General features: G+C 41.1%; 1 protein-coding gene across 1 annotated transcript in view; it reads left to right on the top strand.

Moving 5' to 3' along the window:
* Positions 1-1783: 1783 nt before the first annotated feature.
* The window catches only part of Rbl1 (RB transcriptional corepressor like 1), a 56761-nt gene continuing 41840 nt past the window's right edge, over positions 1784-16704 (top strand). Inside the window, exons 1-7 of the mRNA XM_028855574.2 lie at positions 1784-2260; positions 6793-6926; positions 11408-11608; positions 11923-11987; positions 12073-12201; positions 12301-12461; positions 16077-16126. Of these exons, the coding sequence (XP_028711407.1) occupies positions 2105-2260; positions 6793-6926; positions 11408-11608; positions 11923-11987; positions 12073-12201; positions 12301-12461; positions 16077-16126 (896 nt within the window). The 5' untranslated portion in view covers positions 1784-2104. The remainder of the gene's footprint in view (positions 2261-6792; positions 6927-11407; positions 11609-11922; positions 11988-12072; positions 12202-12300; positions 12462-16076; positions 16127-16704) is intronic.

Here is a 16704-nt window from a genome sequence, read left to right as displayed (position 1 = left end):
GCCTAGATGGAAACCTATGTTACCAGGGTGCTGTGCAGCTGTTTCCTCTTCTGGAAAGAGGCTCAGGGAGAAAACAAAACTAAAGGCTCAGAAACTTACAGGACTCACAGGACCCATTCCCCAGGAACAGAACACTAAATAATTGCTAGGGAAACTCCGGCTGGCTCTGGTGCCAGCTAGTTGTGCAGGGAGCTCCAAGGAGGTGGCTCTTGTAGGTTGTCACCCACGATGGAAACGGCGGCTGCCTTTGCATCCATGCTCCCTGACTGCCCGAGCTCCTTCCTCTGAGTAACCCTGCTAAACTAACCCACTGTCTGACTCAAGCTGGATGAGGCTGCACTGTTTCTTAGTTATGCTGTCATTTGTCTATCGGATTTAGAGAGGTTTACCTCTCCTAGGAAAAGTCACGTGACACAGGACTCTTCCTACATCAGCAGTGTACCCTTGCATTTTAGTCCAAAGATTCCTTCCAACCTGGCACCTTCCAACATGTAAGACAGCACCCTATTATCTCCAGACTTGGTAGTCTATCTATCCTGTCCATGAAGCCATAGCTGCAGCCAGAGGAGTTTGTCCAAAACAGACTGACCATCACTAACATGTTAAAATCTCTGCTTGGAGTGTAACATCTAGGCTTTAGTGGGACATAGGAATTCTTTCATAAATTGCCTCGATACCCCCATTTTCTTCTCTAGTGACTCCATCCAAAATAAGGAGTACTTAGTAATTTTTCAAATACACTCAATACACCAAGTACTGAGTGGCAAGAACTAATCCAAACTAGGGTATGCAGTGAAGACCAAAGGTTCTTTCTCACCATGCAACTTTCAGTAGGAAGAGCTGGTCAATCAGCATGACAACTTCAGATGACAAGGTACAATGGAGACAAAGAAATGGATGTTGCGTGGGAGGTGTCACCTACTTTTAGATGTACTGCTCAGAAATGGCCTGAGAGGGTGACATCTGGACTTAAATACCGAAGAGCTAGGTAAGCAAAGGCATGCCCAATCGCATTTCCAGTTTGGTGAACATATGAGAAAAGCCTCCTCCGACTGAGAACAAACTAGCTTGATATTTTCAAGGTTAAGAATTACCTAGTGCGTCTGAATACTATATTTTTCTTTATTTTAAAGACAAAAGGCATGTATTTCCTGAAGGATTCTTAGTGAAACTGTCCGGTTTTAGTTTACGTTTTAAAAACATCTTTCAGGTAACCACAAAGACCATTCTACTCCTGAAACGACTTTTACTGGGACAGTTTCAGAATCCAGGGAGGTAATCTAGCGAGGCTGCCGGGAGGCAGAGGCAGGAGGATCTCTGTGAGTTCGAGGCCAGCCTGGTCTATAGAGTGAGATCCAGGACAGGCACCAAAACTACACAGAGAAACCCTGTCTCGAAACCCCCCCCAAAAAAATTTAAATAAATAAAAATAAAAATAAAAGAAGAAGAAGAAGAAGAAAGGGCGAGCCTGAGAGGCGTCACCGAAAACCCTTGCCTCTCCATCCCTTTCTGGCGAGGCAGAAAGCCTCCGACGTGGCGCTCCTACAGAATGAGCCACTTTCGGCTGCTCCCGCCCCCATCCGCATCAAGGGTCAGAGCTCGGTGAGAGCGGGTTAAACGTGCGCGGGGGAGCCGGCCAACCTAGGTCCACGGGCCAGTGTCAAGGGGAAGGCTTCTGACTAGTGTGAACGAACTCGCCACGGGTAGCCCGAAGTTCCCCACACCACGGGACCCGCCGTGGAGAGCGCGGGTCGCAAGCTGCAGTCCCGGCGGCCTCAGCACCGGCTCGGATCCCTCCGCCCCGCTCCCTCACGTCGGTCGCCGCGGGCCGGTGCCCCGGCCGGGGCTGCCCACCAAGGGCCCGAGCCAGGTCTCCTTTAGAGTCTGAGGTCCATCTCCTTATCACGTTCCCGGAGAGGGGGCGACTGCGGGCCGCAGAGGAGAAAGGGACTTTTTGAGGAGAAAAGCGGAGGCAGACGATGAAGGGAAGGCGAGCTCAAGTCGGCGATTTTCGCGCGCTTTGTCGCGGGGGGTTGTGGGTAGCTCGCCAGGAGGGAAAAGAAAACCCCGAAGCCGGGTCGCGCCGCCCGTCGGGCCGGAGGGGATGTTCGAGGACGAGCCCCACGCCGAGGGGGCGGCGGCGGTCGCCGCGGCCAGGGAGGCGCTGCAGGCCCTGTGCCAGGAGCTGAACCTGGACGAGGGGAGCGCGGCCGAAGCCCTGGACGACTTCACCGCCATCCGCGGCAACTACAGCCTGGAGGTGAGCGGCGGCAGGTGGGCGGCGGCCCCGACCCTCGCCAGGCCCCACCCCCGGCCCGCCCCCGCCCCAAGCCTATCGGGCGGTGGGAGTTCCCCCACCTACGAGGGTCTCCGAGGAGTGCGGGGAGGGAAGGGTGGGTGTACCTCGGCCAGCCCACCCATTTGTTTCGAGGCGGGAAGCCGAAGCTGAGAAAAGGAGCTGCTCCTCCGGAGTTGGGTTCTGCTCCGGGGTTCCCTAGACACCACACTTCCAAACTTGATTTCTGCGCGCCGCCCAGCGCCCCAAACGGCGCGGTGCTGCCGTTGAATCGATCAGAGCAGATCCTGTGATAAAGCGAATTACTCATCGCTGCCCGGCCCTTTGAGTATGTCTTCCCTACCCTTTTGAAACACTTTTTGATCCCCACTGGGCAGAAGAGAAAAGCGGGGTCGTCAGAGGTTAATTTGGCGCCCAAGGTGACGCGGTTTGTGATGCAGCCTGGCTCAGCTGTATTTAACCTCTCCACCCTTCTGCTTCATAGGGTGCAGCAGTGAGTTCATTTATACCACTGTAGTTTGATCAAAGTTAGCACACACAAAGCTCTTCTCAGTCCCACGTTCCTCTGCCAGGTCGTTACTGTGGTCTGGCTCTGAATAAAATAAATGGTGGTTATCACTATTAGATTTCCCCAGTAACTTTTATATTTGTCTTCACGGCAGGGCAGTGACTGCTATACCTGTTTTCTTGGTGTACCACGGCCCAGGATTGTTTTGCCTAGAGTCACTCGAATATCGAAACTTATATAGGTATTTAAGCTTAGTGTAGAAGTAGAATTATGATGGCATGGACAAGTAGCATTCATGTCTGTAGGTTCAGCAGATCAAAAGTATTTGGGAGAAACATTGCATTTGTCTTGAACATGAACGGACTTGTCATTCCACAAACAATGTAGTATGATTGTATAACATTTACATCAACTAATCTAGAGATGATCATAGGTTATATGCAAATGCATTGCCATTTTAAATCGGGGCCTTGAACATCCTTGGATTTTGGTATCTTCTAGGGTAGTGGAACCATGCCCCAGGGGATATCAAGACACGATTTCAGCATATCACTGGGATGTACAAAAGCTTTCGTTGTACATGTGGGCCGGATTCACATATAGGCTGTTCCTCTGACTCAGCCTGCCAGTGAAATAATTGTTGGCCTCAAATGCATGGAGTGGGAAATGGGGAGCTGACTATTGTACATGTATCTATACTCATATGAGAGAAAAGTACCTGAGACGACCTTACATGTTCCAGGAAAAGGCAGAATGGACTGAATAAAGGATAGTGATCTGCAACAGAAGGTACATGTCTGGAAAACTGAGAGGATATGAAATTAGAGGAGGGCCGGAGAGCAGGCTCAGTGGATGAAGGATTCCCCAGCAGCCATGTCAAAGGCAGGTGCAGGTGCAGTGGCAGTGTGCTCTGGAACCCTGGGGTTATAGGTTATGAGGGATAGAGGGTGGAGACAGGCTAATCCTAAGCGCCCGCCCTAGCCTGCCAGTCTAGCTGAAACACAAAGCTCCAGGTTCAGTGAGGCTGTCTCAAAAGGTTGAGAGTGATAGATGAATACACCCAACATTTATCTCTGACCTCCACTCATTTACACATGTGCACATATATGTGCACATATATGTGCACACGCGCACACTATACAAAAAAGTAAGGGAAATTATGATGACATCTCAGTTGAAAATACATTTTTTGACTTCCTGAGAAAGCATTCTAATCTCCCAGGCCTTCATTTAATCTCCTCAAATAAGCATTATTAAGTACAATCTGTGGCCAAGTCGCTCAAACTAGAAGCTTGTTTCAGATTCTTAAGTATGTTAAACTCAGTCCAAGTTGTGTGCTTTCTGCAGGTCACTCTGCCTCGACTATTTCCCTCCATCTGTAACTCCAGAGAAGGTTTGACCATCTAAATTCTAAATCCATAGTTAGACAGAGTTGACACCTTAAATGTTTGTTGGAGAGATAACTCAGAGGTTGAGTGCTGGTTGTTCTTCCAGAGGTCCTGAGTTCAATTCCCAGCAACCTATAATGAGATCTGGTGCCCTCTTATGGCATAGAGGCATACATGCAGGCAGAACTCTATACATAATAAGTGATTCTTTTACAAAAGAAAAGAAAGCATAGCTATCTGAATTGAGTTTGGAAGTATTTTGTCCTATGTTTTGTTTTTTTCTTGTTCTTTTTCTTCTTTTGGTTGTTGGTGAAAGACAATTGGAGAAAAGGCATCTCCCTGTCTCTGTGCCCCTAAGAACTCTTTCTACAGTCTCCACCCTGCCTAGCACCACACAAGCCCCTGCTAACATTCTCCCTTTACTCCCCTAACTTACATTTTTTTGGTAGTTTGCTACTGAGCAGTTTTAAATCTTCCTTTGTGAAGTTTTTGTTGACTTCCAGTCAAAGTCAGTTACTACACTGTATTTGCCCACACTTTCTCTTCACTTCTTACAACCTATATTTTTACCAATTATAGAGAATAGTTTCTGTTACTATTCTTAACTTTAGACTTGGAGATTAAGAACCATGTTTGATTTTGTTGTTTTATTGTTTTAAGTACTCTACCACTGAGGTATATGTCCGGCCCTGTCACAGAATATTTTAAAATAAAATTTTAATTTGTGGGGGCAGCATGTGCCACATGGAGATTGGAGGGTAACTTCTGTTGGATTAGTTCTTTCCCTCCACATGTTTACATGGGTTCCAAGGATCAAATCTAGGTCTCCAGGCCTGCATAGCAAAGGCCATCTCTCTGGCCCTGTATCTGTAATTATTTTTAGTAGTATTACCATTTTTTTTTGATTATGATATGATTCCATCATTCTCCCTGTCTCTTTCCTCCCTACAACTCCTACCTCCTTTATGTACCTCCACTTTATGCTCTCTCTCAAATTCATGGTCTTTAATTTGTTGTTCCACATGTGTGTGCATGTCTAAACATATAAATACCGTGTGTCTGTTTCTGCTCCTTCCTTCGAGGCTGACCATTTGATGTTGGAGAAGCAGTTGATGTGCTGTTTCTCCCTGTCAGCATCCCTCAGTTCCCCGTAGTTCTTTGTCTAGGTTCTTCCTTCTGTCTTAGCATCCTTGTTCAGGTCTTGTTTATGCAACCATGTTGGTGTCTATATCTGTAGTTCTCATTTTTTCTCTGGGTAGCCCTGACTATCCTGGAACTTGCTCTGTAGACCAGCTGGTCTCGAACTCAGAGATCCAAATGCCTCTGCCTCCCAAGTACTGGGATTAAAGGCTTGTACCACCACTGCTTGGCCTGTATCTATAATCCTTAATCCTTAGACTTCAACTGTATTTCATCCAGTCATGAGGTGTTCCCAGCTTGAAAACATTTGAAGTCAAGAGCAGAAAATTAAGTGTTGAGTTACCAATCATTACATTTTTTTAAAAAAAATAATTTATTATGTATACAATGTTCTGCCTGCATGTATGTCTGCAGGCCAGAAGAGGGCACTAGGTCTCATTACACATGATTGTGAACCACCATGTGGTTGGTGGGAATTGAACTCAGGACCTCTGGAAGAGCAGTCAGTGCTCTTAACCTCTGGAGCCATCTCTCCACCCTACTTTTTTTTTTATAGCTTGTAAACTGAGATATCTGTGGTGGTGGAGAACTATGCTTAATATTTTAAAGATAACTTACTATGGGATAAATAATGCCCCAAATCTTTACCTCACAAAAATGACATTGTCTTTCATATTGTTGGTATTAATATTAATATACCATTATATATCAATATATTAAGTATTAATATTTTGACATGTGACTCCCTTGATAACATTCTAATTTATTTTTTCTTTTCTCTGCCAAAATGCTTAAAAAGAAACATAAAACTTAAATGATAGAAAAGAATAAGTACCATCAAGACTATGACTACCAGGTGGTGGTGGCATATGCCTTTAATCCTAGCATTCAGGAAATAAAGGCAGGTGGACCTCTGTGAGTTCAAGGCCAGCCTGATCTATAGAGCTAGTTCCAAGACAACCAAGGCTACACAAAATTCTGTCTGAGAAAGAGAGAGAGAGAGAATACGAAGAGATTTTAGTAGAATTCTTTTGGTAAGGTTAAATTTGGAATCAAGAAAGAGATCTATTTTTTTTAAGATTTATTTATTTATTATGTATTCAACATTCTGCCTCCATATATGCCTGCACGCCAGAAGAAGGCACCAGATCTTGTTATAGACGGTTATGAGCCACCACATGGTTGCTGGAAATTGAACTCAGGACCTCTGGAAGAGCTCTTAACTTCTGAGCCATCTCTCCAGCCCCAAGAGATCTATTTGTAGATTTAGAAATTTAGGAAAATTCTTGATTTTTCATGTTCTTGTTCTAAGAACAGGAAGGAGAATGTGGGGGTCTGAACTGATGTTTGGGATTGTATTAACCTTATTTCTCCTTAGGGTTTAGAGAGATGAAATTGTGAGGCCTTTCCCAAATAAGCATTTTAAGGTATCTCTGTATTTTTCTTGCATCTGCCTGCAGGGAGAAGTCATACACTGGCTGGCATGTTCTTTATATGTTGCTTGCCGCAAGAGCATCATTCCTACAGTGGGGAAGGGCATCATGGAAGGAAACTGTGTTTCACTGACCAGAATACTACGCTCAGCTAAGTTAAGGTAAAACGTTTTGTTCCCAAAGGATGTTTTAGAAATACTAAAATTGGGTAGAGTGTCTGTCACACAAGCATGAGAACCTGGCTTCTTCTGCTCTAGAGCCTTAGTGCTGGGGGACTGGGGTAAGCCAGTCCTGGGGCTTGCTAGCTAGCCAGTCCAGTCAAAATGACAGCTCTAATTGAAGTGGAAGTTCTGGAGAGATGGCCCCGTGTTTAAGAGGGCTTCCTGTTCACCCAGAGAACCTGAATTTGGTTCCTAACATCCATATCGGGGCTCATAACTCCCTGTAACTATACCTCAAAGGGTTCTGACACTTCCTCCTTGCCTCCTCGGGCACCTGCTTAGATATGGCATGTGCGCACATGCACACACGCACACACAAAGATAAATTTAAAAATAAAAAATTCAGCTGGGCCGTGGTGGCGCACGCATTTAATCCCAGCACTCGGGAGGCAGAGGCAGGCGAATCTCTGTGAGTTTGAGGCCAGCCTGGGCTACCAATTGAGTTCCAGGAAAGGCGCAAAGCTACACAGAGAAACCCTGTCTCGAAAAACCAAAAAAAATAAAAAAATAAATAAATAATTCCAGTGGAAAAATGATTGAGGGAGATATTCTGGTATCATTTGCTGGCTTGCACATGTAGCCACCTGAACAAAGTATACACACATGCACTCATGCATGCACACACATAAACACACACCACATGTACACAGAGTCCTGAATTCCTTTTAGGATTCTGCTTCTCATTTTAACTCATTGGACATTGTTCAGTCCCTAGTCTGTCACTTCATGTTCTTTCCCAGTATGACACTGCTTCTCGACTTTGGCTCTTCAGAGTCTAACTTCAACCGAAGACTTTGTTACATTGATTTTAGCTATACTTTTGCTCACTAATCCTTTAAAATTTAGAAATAATTTAAAGCGTAGAGGAAAATTATTAGGCATAGAGAGAAATGGAAAGAACACCGTATACCTGTGATCCAGTCTCCCCTGTAATGCCCGTCTACCTTACTTGTCACTTTATCTTTCTATAGCAAGTATTATGCTCTTTCTCTCTGTTTATTCTTTAATGATTTCAAAATGAGTTGTATTCTTTATAGCTTTTTATCTTAAATTTTTTTCAATGATATTTTAATTAATTAGTTATTTACTTATTTTTGAGAGTGTACCTTACTATATATAGCCCAGGTCCAGGCTAGCCTCAAACTGTGTGGCTCCTGCTTCAGCCTTCAAGTGCTCCGGTGGTAGATGTATGTCATCAGGCCCAGTTTCAGAGGTATTTCTTAATGAACTGTGATAGTTATAAACTTAAGGAAACTCAACACTTTTTTCAAATCTGCCATCTCTATTCTGGTTTTGTTAGTCTATCTAACAATCTTCCTGAGAGCATTGCTTTTCTTTGAGTATAGTTCCCAATTTTGGATTAGTACTACATTTACTTATGCCTATTTATTCCCCTTTAATAAGGAATATTTCTGTAGTTGTTGTGTCTTCTGACATTATTGGGATTATAGGCATGAGACACCATGTTAATAATAGCCAGTTATTATAGAGATTTAAAAAATTATGTGGCCAGTGATGACAAAAAGATAAGATTGTTTCTACAACAGTGGATAGATTTTGCTCAATTTAAAGTTACCATAACATTACTCTTTATTTTTATCAATGACAAAAATTGAGATCTATGAAGAATCTTTTATTTTTGGTTGTGAGCCTAGCCTTTAATGGCTGAGCCATCTCTCCAGCCCAGAGATCTATGAAGAATCTCTAATCATCTTGACTTTATTAATTTTCCTTGGAGCTAAAATTATTGTGTTTATTTTTAATTTTTTTTTCAAATTAGGGTTTTTTTGTTTGTTTTTTGTTTTTTTTCCGAGACAGGGTTTCTCTGAGTAGCCCTGGCTGTCCTGGAACTCACTTGGTGCAGACTCTCAAACTCAGAGATTCATCTGCCTCTGTTTCCTAAGTGCTGGAATTAAAGGCGTGTGCTGCCACCACCCAGCTGTGGTTCTTTTTTTGTTTTTGTTTTTGTTTTTTTATTACAATGAACTGAAACTATTCTTATGACTACCCCCTCCACAATGGGGCTTCAAATTATTTATTTATTTTTATTTTATGTACTTTGGTTTTTGACCTGCATGTGTGTCTGTGTGAGTGTGTTGGATCCTTTGGAACTGGAGATACAGACAGTTGTGAGCTGTCGTGTGTGTGTTGGGAATTGAGACCAGGTCCTTTGGAAGAGCAGCCAGTGTTCCCAACCTGTGAGCCAACTCTGCAGCCCCCAGAATAGGGCTTTAATAATTGCCTTTCTTCTATTCTGGGTTCTCAGGGATAGGAAGTAGAGATAGTTTTATCTCAAATAGTTTTATCAGTCAAACCCCCTCAACAGCCCAGAAGTGGACATTAGCACCTATCTGAGTCTGGATTATTGCATTTCTTTGTTTCCTTTCCAGGTAAATAGTCCTGTGATTGCCAAAGGAGCAAGTAAACGGTAGAACTAAGATCTACAGGATGCTTAGTAGTGACAAATTAAAAAATAAATATCAACTATACGACAGAAAACATTGGCAAGATGACCAGAGTCAATAACACTAATGAGATGAGGATGGATATAGTATGCCACTATGTGTAGTTGTCCTAAAGACTTAAATTCACTGTGTCACAGTTCTCCAATTTCAAAATGTACAACTTGTGTATATTTAACCATAGGGAGACATCAGACAAAGCTCAAATAAAGAGTAATCTATTTTGAAAGAGGCCTGGGGTAATTGTAGCTCTTACTGAGAATGTTATCATGGGGCTGAAGAATATAGCTCAGTTGGTAATGTGCTTTCTTGCCTAGTGTGCCTGAGGCCCTAGGTTTCATCCCAAGCACCATATAAAAGCTGGCTGGTATGGCATATGCCTGTCATTCCAGCTCTGAGGTGATGGAGATAGGATGATTAGGGATTCAAGATCATCTTTGGCTATATAACAAGTTCAGAGCCAGCCTGGGCTGCAAAAGACCTGTCTCTAAACAAGAGAATTATAACTTCAAGATTTAGATTAGTACATATTCATAATAAAAATTTCAAATGAGTTCTGGTAGTGGATGGTGACCTGAGTGTACAGATGCTACTGGACTGTAAACATTAAAATGGCAAATGTAATCCTGTGTATAGTTTATCAGAGACATGAAGATGATTTTTAGTGGTACAGTGCCTGCAAGTAATGTGTCAGGTGTGATGAGACATGTCAATTATCCTGTTATCCTAGCACTCAAGAGGCTATGGCAGGGGATCATAATTTGGAGGCCACCCTGTTCATTTTCATCATGTGGTCAATGATTCAAGGCCAGCCTTGGATACATACATAACAGGAAACTTTGCATCCCAATTTCCAGTGAAGGTGGTCTAAAGGAAGTAATTCTCAAAACTGAGGAATTCCTCCAAGGAGAGAACTTCCCACACTTAGCATCTTCCTGTCCCAATCTACCCCTGCCAAAAAAGGGAAAACTTCTCCATAGCAACTAATTGGGAGAAGAAAAGAAAAAAAAAATAGTGTGACAATTTTTCTTTCTTTCTTTCTTTCTTTCTTTCTTTCTTTCTTTCTTTCTTTCTTTGTTTTTTTGGTTGCTGCTGTTGATAAGGATTTTTTTTTTAGAATTTCAGATTTAATTAACATGTCAGATTTACCTGTGAACAATTAACTGATAACTTTAAAAAAAAACACCAATTATCCCTCTATATAGTGCCAGATATTTAATAAAGTAAACCATTGACACTATGAGTTTTTAATCTAAGACCATGCTAACAGAGTATCCCTATTGAATAAGCTGAGAAAGTGGAATAACAATCTCTTATGATTTTCTAAGTATCTACATATTTATTTTATTTTTGGTAGTAATGCCACACATTAGAACTCAAATACTTAGCAGGTTCTGGTGATGCACACCTTTAGTCCAAGCACCTGGGAGGTAGAAGCAGACAGATCTCTGAGTTCGAGGCCAAGCTGATCTATAGAGCAAGTTCCAGGACAGCCAGGGCTACACAGAGAAACCCTGTCTTGAAAAACAAAAAGAACTCAAACACTTGAATTTTATTCCCAACCTATAATAGTCTACTACTTTGTGAACAACTTTCCATTTGGGAGACTTATTTTTTCTTCAAACTAACTTTGTGGACTTATACATTGTTGACTAACATTTACTTCATAAACTATATATAGATCTTTGCCTAGGTGTAGAGGAAGAAGGAAATAGGTAGGTTCTTTCACCACCTGCATCCTGGAAGCTTGCTCCCACTTCAGCCTCGTTGGTCTCCATGATGATCCAGAGAACCAGTGTAATTCATAGCACTGGGAGTGAGGGTTTATGTTGTTGGTTTTGTTTTGTTTTTATATAAATTTAGGTTTTTAAAACAGATTTTTAGTCATGAAGAAAATGTCATTTTCAATCCATTCTGTGGACTCATTTTAAAGTTGTCTTTTCTTCCCTTTCTTTGAAGCTTAATACAGTTTTTTAGTAAAATGAAGAAGTGGATGGACATGTCAAACCTACCACAAGAATTTCGTGAACGTATAGAAAGGCTAGAGAGAAATTTTGAAGTGTCTACTGTAATTTTTAAAAAATTTGAGCCCATTTTTTTAGATATATTTCAAAATCCATATGAAGAGCTGCCAAAATTGCCACGAAGCAGGAAGCAGAGGTGAGACCTTTAATCTCATATATTTGTGATGCAAAATTATTAGGAGAGTTTAATTTTAAAAGTCTGCATATTACCTTTCTGCAAAGACTTGAATTTCTTTTGAAATTTATGGGTAGTTACTTATATTTGAAAATAAGGGTAATACTTTTATTATTTTTTTTATTTATGCTGATTGTGTTTTAACAAGTCTGTTTCTGAGCCATCTGTCCACTTGAGTGGAGTTTTACAAGGAATTTGACCCTTTTATTTATGTTTGCTCTTTCAATGCTTAGCAGGTTAGTCAGACAAAAAAAAAATACATTATTTCATTTTAGGAGAATTCCTTGCAGTGTAAAGGATCTCTTTAATTTCTGCTGGACACTCTTTGTTTACACTAAGGGTAAGTTGACATTCTCAGTGCTTTACATTTCTACTTTGGGATTTGATGATGTCCCTGGATGTTTAACTTTTTTTTCCTTATAAAGGTAATTTTCGTATGATTGGTGATGATTTAGTAAACTCATATCATCTACTTCTGTGCTGCTTGGACCTGATTTTTGCCAATGCTATTATGTGCCCAAATAGACGAGACCTGCTAAATCCATCATTTAAAGGTAAAATATTTATTTTTGAAAAGTAATTATTAATTTTTAGAAAAGGTTGAAAAACTGACTGTTCTTTTTGTCCTTCCTGTTCCCTTCATGGTAAACTAGGTTTACCATCTGATTTCCATGCTCCTGACTTCAAAGCTGCAGAAGAGCCTCCATGTATCATTGCTGTACTTTGTGATCTACACGATGGACTTCTAGTAGAAGCAAAAGGAATAAAGGAGCATTACTTCAAGCCGTACATTTCCAAACTCTATGATAAGAAGGTACTAAGAAGTAAATACCATGTTTAGGAGTCAGCAGCAGCCTGAAAGGAAAGAATCTTCTCAACATGTGGACTCATGGTCAGCTGTCCCAGGTCTGGGGCTAAAGAGATGGCTCAGAAGTTAAGAACACTTACTGCTCTTGCAGAAGACCCAGGTTCAATTCCCAGTACCCACCATTCTCAGCTCATAACCTCCTGTAACTCCGGTTTCAGGGGATCCAATGCTTTTGAGTCCCAAGTTTCAGTGTCTGCTGTGATGCAATATTGCCCTCTAGTCACAAGAGTGAAACTGAGTGGTTCAAGAAAGTGTTCAGTTATATGTCAGGAAGATGCAATGCCAGCAATTCTAGGGGTTCTGACAGAACCTGCATTGTCCTGATAAAGCATTTTTATGAAAAGCATGAGCTCAGAGTGAGCTGACTGACTTCCTGCCCTAAGTAGTTCTGATAAGAGCTGCTTACTAAAAGCATTGCAATAGTATAACAACTATTGCTTTGTTTTTTCTCTTTTGGGTTTTGGAGGTGGTCTCATTATTTATCTCTGGCTGTCCTGGAAATCACTGTGTAGACAATGCTGGCCTTGAAGTCACAGAGATCCTCCTGCCTCTGCCCCAAGTATTAAAGCATGTGCCACTACACCCAGCTGCAGCTATTGCTTTAGTTCTACATAAATAAAGCAGAAAACTGCTTGCAGGCTACTTACATGCATTCTGAATTATTTTTCTCTCTAATTAATTGTCTATTTTTTATATTTCTGAATTAGTTTATCATGGAGGAGTTATTAACTTATTTCTTCAACATTGAATCATATAATACAACTAGACCTTGTCTTTTCCCAAAGGATTTGGTTTAAATCATCACTCTGGTTCCCACTTAGTATTAAGAGATTTTTATTTAATTATTATTATTGTTGTTGTTTGTTTTTCAAGACAGGGTTTCTCTGTGTAGCCTTAGCTGTCCTAGAACTAGCTCTGTAGACTAGGCTGGCTTTGAACTCACAGAGATCTACCTGTTTCTGCCTCCCAAGTGCTGGGATTAAATGGGTTTGCCTCCATAGCCTGGCTTAAAATTTTTTTTAAAGTACTACTGTTATTGTATGTGTGTATGAATGCCTGTTTTGTATATATGAGTACACATGCCACAGCATATGTGGAGGCCAGAGGACAACTTCATGGGTTCTTGGCTTTGATCTTTAAGTTGGTTCCAGGCATCAAATTCAGATTACCAGGCTTGTGTGGCAGGAGCCAGTGTCTGCTGAGCCATCCCACAGACCATGGTATTTTCTTGAAGCACAAAGCCTTTCCTAACTGGTTTCTTCTCGCTTCCATACATTGTGTTTACTCTTACATGTCCTGGAGTATGTATACATCATGGTTTCTTGTAGATATGTTAAACACTTCCAGCAAAGTAAACTTTTAAAGAATGTATTGTGCAGATGCAATATACCTTGGTACAGTGGTCCAAACCTCTGTATTGTCTTGACATAATTATTATAACAATTTATTTCATTCCAAAGCAAACTCATCATCCAAACCATCATTCTGGTTTTGAAAATACTTGGAGGCTATTCAAGTATTCTGGATTGCATACTTGGACAGGATAGTATTTCAGCTCTAAGGCCAGAGATGTTTTGTTTGGCTTATAGGATGATACTTAGTTTTATCTTGTTCAATTTATTATTTAAATAACATGACTTTTTATATAAAAAGCTTTTAAAAACAAGAAGCTATGGCAATTCAAGGTTGGAATTTTTTGGTTTTGTTTTTCAAGATAGGATTTGTCTATATAACCGGCATTGCTGTCCTGGAACTCACTCTGTAGACCAGGCTAGCCTAGAGCTCACAGAGATTCACCTGCCTCTGCTTCCTGATTACTGAGATTAAAGGTGTGCACCACTATGCCCAGCTAAGGGTTGGAATTTCTACATAGTAAACTATTACCAAGCTAAATGATGACCGTAATTTTTAGGATGGCAAATGTGCATTCAGCTCTTCTCTCTCCATTCACATATGATGGACCCTTGCTCTTGAAGGCATTTCCCTTTGTGACCCAACATAATGACAGTCTAAGTCTAGTGAGGTAGATGGAACTATTGCTAACTGTGGTTTTTCTTTCTCACCAGTAATAGGAATCAAGGTCTTCCCCTGTTTCTGTTTGTGGTACTGAAGATCAAATCCAAGGCTTTGTAAATGCTAGGCCAGCACTGTACCATTGGGACCCAGCCCCAGCCCCCTAAATTTTCTTTTAATCTTTTTTATTTGTTTGTTTTGAGACAGGGTCTCATGTACTTTAGGCTGGCCTCAAACTCACTGTAGAACCAAGGATAACCTTAAACCACTAATCCTCTTCCTCTGCCTCTCAAGTTCTGGGATTGCAAGCATCTGCTACACCACATCTGGCTCTCCTTTTAAACTTTTTGCTTGCCTGAAGTGTGTTATAGTAACTTTAGTTTTCCTTCTCATAGATTAGTGTTTAATAATGAATCTCTTTCACTAGAATTACTCATTAAATCATTAAAGTTTGTTAAAAATGCTTTCTCAGTGCAGAGAGTAAATGTCAGTGGAATGCTTAGCTACAAAAGGGACATCTGTATCACATCCCCTCCCAAGGCTCAGAGATCATTTGGAAGTGGTGGGGGAATTCTAATATCCAGAGGTTAGGGAGGACCAGAGCAAAACAATATCTTTGGGATGTGACAGAACCACTCCACTCAATGAGTTCAAGCAGCTATGGTTGCCTGCACAGCATCAATCCAGTCAACATTTTAGTATGGAGTAGGAAGAGCCCCCATTCCTAACCAAGGAACTATGGTTCGTTGATAGCTTCACGGGAGGGAGAGTCTGTGTTCTTTACGGTATGGCTCATGGAAGTTAACCACACTCCAATGGATGACCCTCTTCCCAGGTTTATGGATGGCACAAGTTGGACTCAGTGGATTATTTTAAGAAGTGGAGGGAGGGAGGGGTGGATATGGGAGGAATTAGAAGTGGGTAAATATGGTCAAAATACCTTATGTGCAATTCTTAAAGAATTAATGAAAATACTTTTAAATTTTGAAAAGAACTGCTGTAGACAAACCTTGCAGTATTTTGAAAATGTCTTTAGGGTTGTGTATCACAGTGGTGTAGTGCTCACTTAGCGTGAGTGAGGTCCTAGATTCAATATCCAGTACCATTAAAACCAAAAACCTTTGATTTTACTTATTTGGGAGGATGGTGCTAGAAGATTTTAAAAAATTGACTTTAAATTTGTTTTAATGTTCTATGATAGAGGTTTTACTGGTCTAGGTGTCCTTTTAAAAATATTTAATTTTCTGTGTGTGTATGACTGAATGTGTCTTTGTACCACATGTGTGCAGGATCCTTCAGAGCTCAGAAGAGGCATCAGATCCTCTAGAACTGGAGTTATAGATAGTTGTGAACCACTGTGTGGCTGCTGGGGACAGGATCCAGGTCCTCTGTGAGAACAGCAAGTGCTGTTAACCGCTGAGTCATGTCTCAAGCCCCTGCTTGGAAATTTAATAATTCTTTTTACATGTGTTACACATATGTGAAATGTTACAGAAATCTCACATTGGTGCTTTTTGATATTCCCTAAATTATTTTTTTTGTTGCCAGATTTTAAAAGGTGAATGTCTCTTGGACCTTTCCAGTTTTACTGATAATAGGTAAGTATTTAAAGATGAGTGTGGTGCACACCTGTATGTAATCTCAGTACTTAGGACTTGGTGGCAGGAGTATCAGAAATTCAAGGCCAGCCTTAGCTACATAGTGAGTTTGAGGCCAGCCTAGGCTACATGAGATCTTATAGACAATAGGTAAATAGCTAATACAAATAGTGCCTGGCATGTCACAGACTGGCAATAATGATTTGTGGAAATTTGTTAAGTGAAACACTAAATATCAAGATAATTTCTTCAAATTCAAAAGTCTTACTTTAATGGCATTGAATGGAATTGTCATTAAGCCTTGTTAGTTAAATACATTTAAGAAACATTGGCATTTGAAACAGCTGTACTCCCCTGAGAATTCAGAAATATACCCAGTGACATCTGTATTTGAGTTTATAGTCTTCAAATTAATTGACATTAGCAGTTGAGAATGCCCCTGTTTCAAAGCCATTGTTATTTCCTCAGTGATCAGCTGTTACTTTATTTTCTCGAATTAGCTTCACTGTTTTAAGATTAAGTATATGGTTCCTTTCACTTGCACTTCAAGGTAAGTTATTGCTGTGACCAGCATGAAT

This window comes from Peromyscus leucopus, chromosome 4, assembly GCF_004664715.2.
Source record: "Peromyscus leucopus breed LL Stock chromosome 4, UCI_PerLeu_2.1, whole genome shotgun sequence".
NCBI lineage: Eukaryota > Metazoa > Chordata > Mammalia > Rodentia > Cricetidae > Peromyscus > Peromyscus leucopus.
This window is presented reverse-complemented; position numbering and strand designations above follow the sequence as displayed.